Source organism: Neomonachus schauinslandi, chromosome 9, assembly GCF_002201575.2.
Source record: "Neomonachus schauinslandi chromosome 9, ASM220157v2, whole genome shotgun sequence".
Classification (NCBI taxonomy): Eukaryota; Metazoa; Chordata; class Mammalia; order Carnivora; family Phocidae; genus Neomonachus; species Neomonachus schauinslandi.
This window is the reverse complement of record NC_058411.1, coordinates 36,928,928-36,938,349: the sequence shown is the minus strand read 5'-3', so window position 1 is coordinate 36,938,349 and position 9,422 is coordinate 36,928,928. Positions and strand designations below refer to the sequence as shown.

Sequence of the window (9,422 nt, the reverse complement as noted above, 5' to 3'; positions counted from 1 at the left end):
TTGTATTAGAATAGAGACTATAAATAAATGTAAAGTGTGCATGCAGTCAACTGCATAATATACAAGCACTATCTATGTTTTAAATAATCATCTTCTTTGGCAGGCCAGAATCCAGCTGGACATGCAATATTTACATATCAAAATCCATACTGTGTTCATCATATTGAAAGCAAGTGAAAATATATATATATGTATATACTGTATATACACACATATGTATATAGATGTATATACTGTTTTTAATATATTAACAAATATATATGTGTATATATATATATATATATATATATATATTAAAAGTGCATTTCATCTTTGTCAGATTCAGGTGACTCAGGCCTTGAAACACTGAAAATATCCTGACATGGTATTTGGGGAGGTACTTGGAGAGGCATTTGGGATTTGGGAGAAGAGGTCTGGGGCACGCTTTTTTCGGAGAGTATTTTTAAAATTTCTGCCACCTGCTTTTCCAGGGCAGTCATTCTGCAGCTTAGCAGCTGAATGTCCTCTTTGAGTTCATGCTTGACTTCCTGCAGTGTGGTTTGTAAGGCCTGCTCTGGGATGGGATAAAAGGGGTGCTTGGCATCAGCCTGAATCGGGCTGTGCTCCAGCGGACTTCGGGCCTCTCCGGCCTTATCCAGACGAAGGTCACTTTTTGTAATCCCACTGTCACAAGAATCTGTTTTCCGTAATGGGTTTTTAGTAACGCTGTTCTCGGAATCGCTGCCCTTGGGGTCCTCTGACAATAGCCCCATCGACTCGGCTTTTGTGACGTTATTCCAGTCTTCCTTTTTCTCTTCGTGCGCCCCCGTGTTATTCTTGAGTCGCAGCCATCCCCTCCCATTTCCGTTCTTCATCCTGATCGGGCTGTTGACCTTGAGACATTTGGGGTCAGCACCGCCATTGGGCTTGAGTTCCATGGCATCGCGGTTGTTTTGCTTGAGGGACTCGCTGGTTTTCACGTAGGCCAGAGATGTCTGGATGGGCGTGATCTGTGACACAGTGACCACGCTGGTGCCCGTGATGGAGGCTCCATTCTGTAAGGAGCGGCTCTCTACCTGGAGCTGGTTCCGCTCAGGGTCGCTCTGGGTGGACCCCTGATTCCGCAGCTCCTTCTGCTGCTTGAACTTCTGGAAGAGCTTTCGGACGGGGTGGTCCACAGGGATGCTGAGGGTGACCTCGTTCTTCTGCCTGAGGCGCTCCTCTTCCTCTTTCTTCACGTCACTGATTTTTCGGAAAATGATCTGTGGAGGGGGAGAGACGTTCAGAACATGATTATAAACATAGATGGACTTACAATTGTGTGATAGGGTGCTGGATAAACATTGTTTTACTGAGAAAACCCTCACAGGGTAAGATCACTTCGGAAAGGGAGAAAATACCCCAATGCCATTTAACAGATGCAGTATACTGAAAACTCACCATAGGAGCACTGACTTAGCTCATGTTGTCCCACTCACTTGCATAGGGAAGGGGGACTGTAATGGAAAGACAACTGAAGAGAGGTACTTGCTTTCTAGTTTATGTTCTCGTTTAATAGGAAATATGTAAACATATATGTTAGTATATTATATGTGTGTATGCATATTATGTGTAAGGAAATACAGTAAATTTCCTTGAAATACATCATTATTTTTTGTATGTTTTCCTTTTATATACATATATATTCAATACCATTTTTAATAACATCCTCTGCTTAGGGGTCAAATTATGCGTTCCAGGCTATAAAAGTACCAAAACGTTAAGACAGTTTACTATCATAGCACCAGTGTTGGGTCGGGGAGGGATTACATTTATTTAGGTGGCTGCAGAGGGCAGAACTAGGATCTGTAAGTAAAAATTCCCAAGAGGCAAATACCAGCTGAATATATACTTCATTTCAAACTGCTATCTATTCATTGAATAAACAGGCTTGAAAATTGATGAACTTCACACCACTAAAGTATCCAAAGAGAAGTAAGAATGTTGTCCATGTAATACTATCACAGGGTGGGAGATTGGACTCTTCAAATTTCAGTATTCTTTAAAATTTTTTTTTACTGTTAGTATTCGTTTTTCTCTTATCATTATTCCAACCTACATACAGGCTCTTCTTACCTTTTGAGATATTATAAACAATTTCAGTGTAAAGTAAGTGTTTCTCCCATTCAGACTTTAACTTGTTGCCTCAGAACTAAGTATTGTTAATAGTTTTCTCTGCATATTTCCAGAAGTTTTTTTATTAAGTTTTTTAATTCCAGTATTGTTAACCTACAATGTTCTGTTAGTTTCAAGAGTACAACACAGTGATTCAACACTTCTGTACGTCACCCAGCACCCATCACGACAAGTGCACTCCTTAATCCCCGTCACCTGTTTCACCCACCCCCCACCCATCTCTCCTCTGGCAAACATCAGTTTGTTCTCTATAGTTAAGAGGCTGTTTCCTGGTTTCTCTCTCTCTCTCTCTTTTCTTTCCCTTTGCTCATTTGTTTTGTTTCTTAAATTCCACATGTGAGTGAAATCATATGGTATTTGTCTTTCTCCGACCAACTTATTTCATTTAACATTATACTCTCTAGCTCCATCCATGTTGTTGCAAATGGCAGGATATTCTTTGTTATGGCTGAATAATATTTCATTGTATATGTATACCACAATGTCTTTATCCATTCATCTATCAGTAGACACTGGGGTTGCTTCCATAATTTAGCTATTGAAAATAATACTGCATGCAATAAAGAGGGATGCATGTATCCTTTGAATTAGTTTTTTTTCAATTTGGGGGGTAAATTTTAACTATAGAATTAAATACATAATGCATGTGCTGTTAGATAGGTAACCACAAATAAGTACGCATAAATTTCATTTATAATGTCTTTTGAAAATAATACCAGGAAGAACCTGTAACTCCATCAAGAGAAGTAAAAGTGTTCACCATGTAAGAAATCACCACTCATATTACCAGAGTTAGACGTGAATTTAATGAGTGTGAGATTTTTTGCTCAGTCTCCTTCTGAAGAACAAAATAACTGCAGGTGAGGGCTATAAGGAAAATTCAGAAGGGAGTTATATTAGATACAGTGCTCTCAGAATCAGACAGTTTTATGAGGCTGGCAAAATTACTTACCTCACCACCCTCTCTCATTAACTTACTGGTTAGATTGGAGATATATGTGAAGTCCACGGCATATAAAAGATACTCAAAATATGTTGGTTCTCTCCATTGAAGTCTCATAAAATACTTTGTATTTGAAACCAATTCCATCATCTCTTGAAGATTCAACAGCTTCCAGAGTAACATACAAACATCGATTTATACTAGAAACTAATACTAGTGATGGTCACTTAACAGAAAAGTTAGGGAGATAGCAATTCTCTAAGAGCACACTTTCTAAATTGAGATTGATGCACTAAATACAGCTTATCAAATGGTAATGATTTGTATTTTAAAATAAATATTCTCTAAATTCAATAACTGTCTATGAAGACCAGCATATTTTTCCCTCTCTAGTGGCACATGAAAATTGATTTTTTTTTTTTTTTTTAATTTTATGTATTTATTTGACAGAGAGAGAGAGAGCAAGCACAAGCACGGGGAGCAGCTGTGGCAGAGGGAGAAGCAGGCTTCCCACTAAGCAGGGAGCCCGATGCGGGGTTTGATCCCAAGATCCTGGGATCATGACTTGAGCTGAAGGCAGATGCTTAACTGACTGAGCCACCCAGGCACCCCGAAATTGGATCTTTTTAAATGATGTAATACTAATCTGAAAGTCTGACATCAAAGCTCCAGCAGTTTAATTAGAAGTTTTTCAAAGGGTTAACATGTTTCTCATGCTTCCTAAGTAAACAGAGCATAACTGAGCCTTCAAGATATTAACACTCTTTGGGATGAGACAGATCCAAACATGGAAACACAGATACCATGTTCCTATTCCATCCCTTTTCATTGAAAAGGTACTCAATTTGGTTTTAGGAACTGACATGAGGGGACAAATGACTGGCCACATCCTCCTTCCCACTCAACTCTGACCTTTTTGTTTGTTTTTTTTAAAGGTAGCTCCTTAGCCTTGGATAGATATAACCTTGGTGCAATGTAGTAACTGAGAGTCGCCTTTACATTTACAATAAAAGGATCTATTTCAAACTCTCAACAAAGGAAGGCGGGTGATTGGCATGTAAGAATGTTAGATAAAATGCAGGACATCCATGCAATATTTGGGACATACTTATATGGAAAAATCAGACATTATTTATCTGAATGGGACATATTTATATTTTATTTTTTTTTAAGACTTTATTTATTTATTTGACAGAGAGAGAGAGAGAGTGAGAGCAGGAACACAAGCAGGGGGAGTAGGAGAGGGAGAAGCCTGCTTCCTGCAGAGCGGGGAGCCCGATGCGGGGCTCGGTCCCAGGACCCTGGGATCATGACCTGAGCCGAAGGCAGACACTTAACGACTGAGCCACCCAGGCGCCCCAAGGGACATATTTATATTTTAAAACATATTCGTTCTTTACCTGAAATTTAAATTTAACTGCATGTCCTGTATTTTTGTTTGCCAAATTTGGCAACGCTACTGGTATATAATAGACAAAAATATTACTATCTCTGTAGTGCCCATGTGTACTGCTGTGTGAAGCTCACAGTTTTCAGAAATTATAATAAAATATTTGGTGTCCCTGGAACTGAGAATTTGTTGGTATCTTAGGCTAGAGTTTTATGTTTTAAAATTTCAATATAATGGGTAATGATTGTTTACAGTTATTGTGTGCTTAGCAAGTTTAGAATGTTTAATGATTTAAGCCCATGTAAAACATCAATGAATAAGCCTTTTGCAGTTTCCCTGACCACCATCTGGCCCCTCCCCACAAACCAAGAGCAAACAAAGGTGTCTGGACTGCTACTATTAAGCTGAGAACAGAGACTCCAAATGCCAAACTACCTAGTACAAAGGGAGTCCTGTCACAGAACCAGGCAGCCAGTCTGCATCAGGGGACAAATGAGATAGAACCTGGGTTGGCATATTTGGCCACCATGAAGATATAAAAGGAACTGAGAAAGAGAAAGAAGAGAGATTTGGGATATCAAAATCCTCAGTGCTGCACGTGGTTCCTTTCCCCCCATCTCTGCACTCCAGAGGGATAGGAGGTGAGGTGGTACTAGATGTAACCCCTGGAGCTTGACAGGTACTTATGCACATTCAGACAGGCCCTGACTTCTCATCTGGAGTTCGCAGAGCAGCAGGACCCATGCATTTACTCTCCAGAGCCAACAAAGCATGCTAGAAAAAGCGTACACCCTCTTTAGAGGGGAAAGGTCCACCTCTTTGTGTCTACGCACACTTCTTGTGTGCTGGGGGGGGGGGGCATGGCTAGGATCCCCATGGGCCCAGGAACTACAGAAGGTAGACAATTGTGATTTCAGCCCCATAGAAGCCGGATGAAGCAAAGGTACTCCATGGGGTGGGAGAAGTTACTGCATTCTGTGGGACACCTGCTGACAGGGCTCAGACCATTAAATATGCCACACAGTAAATAGTGCCCAGTAGCTGGTGCAGCCGGCTCAAAGGCCAACACTCTGAGGAGTTGCCACAAGCCCTCCAGGTCTCACAGACAAGCCCTGGGTGTGAAGTGGACCCCCTTCCCTTAGTGGCAGGCCCATAGGAAATCATGAGCCCAGTGAAAGTAAAAGCAGGTGCAGAGGGAAAGCTGGGAAGAGAGAGTCATAAGGAAATTTCTTACCCAAGCTACAGAATTTGACCTAGACCCCAACTGAAAACAATAATACTTGGATTTGATCAACTACTTACCATAACCAGGCTATAGAATGGAAATTATGACTTACTGAAAAATAGATATTAAAAGTTTGCATATAGCAAAGGGTCACTTCCACACATGTATTATCTCATTTAACTATCATAACTACTCTTTGATGTAGGTCCTATTATTCTCATATTACAGAAGAGCAAAGTGAGGCATGGAGAGTTGATTTGGTGGTTTGCTGCAGGTCACCCAAGGAGTAAGTGGCCAGGATAAATCCAAGAAGTCAGATTGCAAGCAGTCCTAACCATTACACTCTACTGCAGCTCTGTAAGGTAATTTTGACACTTCTTCCTGGGCCCCCCAAAGATGTGGATAGTTGAATGGGTAAAGTAGGGAGTGATACAGCAGTTTCACATCCAACAGATAACCCTTCACAGAACATTTGCCATGGAGAACCATCCCTGAAAGCAGTGACCTGAAGAAAGGACCACAGCTCTGTGCTTGCTAGGGAGGGTATTAGGAGAGACAGCTTCTAAGCTCTCCTCATTCTCAAAGGCAAATCCAGTAGGCTGGCTTCACTCTATTTCCCTTTAAAATACATGCTGCCATTTGGTAGCTTCCTGTTCTCTTCAAGGCAGCTCTTGTGTTTTCTTCTAACTTGCTTCTACTTAAATATATTACCTTTACCAAAAGCAGGGGGCAGGGCAGGTCAAAAGGTGTAATCTTCCCCGGACTCTAATACCATTCTTGATCCCACTACTACCTAGATTCATTTATTTATGGGGGCAGAGATTTTGTCTCTTTTGTTACGTGTTGTATCTCTTACAACAGCATTACATTGAAAGTCCTCAATAAGTAATGTTATTCATTAATTCAGTAACCTCTCATACATTCAGCAAAGTATGTTTGTGATAGGTCTATGAATAGAAAATACTACCAACAGGAAGATTTTCTACTTTTTAGAAATTGTTTTTCACTCACTAAACAATGAATCAATGCTATCTATATTATTGTAATTGATCATTAATGTCTACTCTTATTTCCTCATTTGGAGGCAAACACTACATCATCTACCTCCTGGCAACCTAGCACCTAGCCCACGGCTGGGCACAAGTAGATAGTTAACAAATGCTGGCTGAATAAAATCACATTCAAACCTTTGACCCACAAATCAATCATTAAAATACTTGAATGAGAACCTATCTCCGATTTCCATTGTAAGGATGCAATAACATCCATTAAGAACTTATTTTCCAGTTGGTGACAATGCCACACTTTCTTAATGCAAGGTAATAGGCACTGAAATTAAAAAAAAAGAAATGAAAAATGAAGAGATGATTTTATCATGTTTACAAGGTTTAAAGACTAATTACCTACTGAGGTACCACCACCAGTTGAACCATGTCTTATATGTAAAGTATGATAGCTTTTTGTTCTGTCTTAAGTTATAAAAAATGCATTATAGACCAAGAAAATAAAACAGCAGGGGTGCCTAATGGAAGTAACTCACTACATTAAATGTAATAGGCCCTCTCTATAAGTTCTCATTGTTTTAAAGATAACTTTATGACCCTCGACTCCAAATTTAAATAACAATGTATCTTTATTACTAAGGAGACTAAATTTCATCATAAAAATAGCATGGTAATTATTCTACATTACCATTACGAGCATGAGCATTTTCAAACATATTCTGCTGAATCCTTCCTTTTAAGAAGTGCTTTTTACCTTTAACTTTTTAATTATGCATATAATAAAATGGTTCAACTTAATAACAGAATGGAAAGATGGATAAATTTTATTTAGGTAAGCCCTTTAAAAAGATGGTTTTATTTAGATTGTAAAAACTAGCCTTTGGCAATTGAAAGATCTGCAAACAATAAGCATTTTCGTAATTCAGCTGATTCCTATATGGGCAATGTGTCATACAGAAAAGAAAACATTTCCTGCTAAATAAACACATAAGTTATATAGATTCATTTTAACCAATTATTACACAGAAATCTCTCTCTGACAAATAAATAAATAAAATCTTTAAAAAATTAGTTGTATTTCTATATTTTTCTCTAGAAAAAAAAAAATTTTAATTCCCCCAAAGAAATCATTTTAGAAAATGTGAAAGGATCTGAGTGTTCATAGAACACATGAATTAAACAATGTAAAAGAAAACACGTATATCCATGATTCTCAACATGGTATTAAATCAGCTTTTAAAAATCTAATATTTGGGGTTTTTTCTCAGTATTAATAACCTAAAACTCTTGCACTTGATGTACTCTGTGTCTTATCTTTTGCAAATCAAATTGTGGATGAACACCACAAAAATCAAGGACAAAATCAAAAAAAGAAAAATCATGAGTCAGGCTGTGACTGCAGCCACACGTTTATTGGTAGAATGCACAATACCTGTAATGTTTCTATCAGCAAAGAGGTTTATTTCATTTAATCTTTTCTTCTCCGTGCTTCATTATGTTCTGTGGAGCCCATGCTGGAAGGTTTAATTTATTTAAATGATAAAAGCTTCTTAAGCTTAACAGGGAGCATGGCCAACTGAGCTTTCCATTTCGAAAGTAGGACATTTGATCATAAAAGTGATATCAAAATTGAATAATTTGAATGTGTACTGAACTTTGAAATCCAATAAAGGCAAGGAAAAAAAGGGCTAGAATCATTTGTTTAATGACATGGATTTAGTGTTATATAATTTGAAGGAAGATAGAGGAGTTTCCCCTCAAATGGCCCATCACTTTCCAGATCTGTGAATCTAGGGAATTGACTAGGAATTTATAGCTGTAAGTGATCAGGCAGAAGCTCCGGTTCATCTGACTCGTATGGGATCTAGTTGGTTTTGTTCTTTGGTTCTTTTTACTGTTTCTATAAACTTAGTCACGAATTCTACCTCTAGATCTTTCAATCCATTCCAAGCTAAAACTAACACAACAAAGCAGTATTTATTAAACACCATCATGTACCTAACAGAGGCTATAAGCTCATCTTAATGAAGGCCACAGTGATGGGGCTGGGGCAGATGGTCATTCAGTAAATTTAGATGTGTGAAGGAAGGGTAACAATGACACATCACACTCTATTTTGAAATATGGCTGCCTTGCTTTACTTCAGCCACTCATAAGTCTCTAAGCTCTTCAAGGACAAGGAATGTGTTACAGATCCACTTCAGCCTCTTAGGTCCTAAATAAATCTTGAGGAATTAACTAATTAACTGATAAGTGTAAAAAGAAGGGAGAAGGAGGTGAGTTGAGAGAAAAAAGGAAAGAAGGGAGGGAGGAGGATGGGAGAAAAGGAGTATCTTTTGATTTTGTTAATGTGTCAGGTAATGCCTAGTATGGATAAGTGTGGTTAATAAGATGCAAATGCAAAACATCTTAGAATTACTAATACTATTCCTGAATTTACTAATGAAATCTTCTAGGCCCCATTTTTCCTTACCATATAAAAGGGTGTTATATGCAACTAATGAATCATGGAACACTTCATCTAAAACTAATGATGTAATGTATGGGGATTAACATAAGAATTAAAAAAAAAAAAACAACTAATGATGTAGTTTTTGATGTATGTTGGCTAACTGAACATAAATAAATAAATAAAAGCAAATTTTAAAAAAGATCATTAATCTCAATTTTCCACGCTATCATAAATATGAAAATGTATTTTTAATA

The 9,422-nt window shown here is 38.1% G+C and overlaps 1 protein-coding gene across 1 annotated transcript in view; it reads right to left on the bottom strand.

The window, feature by feature from the left end:
- Nucleotides 1–293: 293 nt before the first annotated feature.
- The window catches only part of KCNH5 (potassium voltage-gated channel subfamily H member 5), a 292,174-nt gene continuing 283,045 nt past the window's right edge, over nt 294–9,422 (bottom strand). The window contains exon 11 of the mRNA XM_021701465.1: nt 294–1,241. Coding sequence (XP_021557140.1) covers nt 294–1,241 — 948 coding nt within the window. The remainder of the gene's footprint in view (nt 1,242–9,422) is intronic.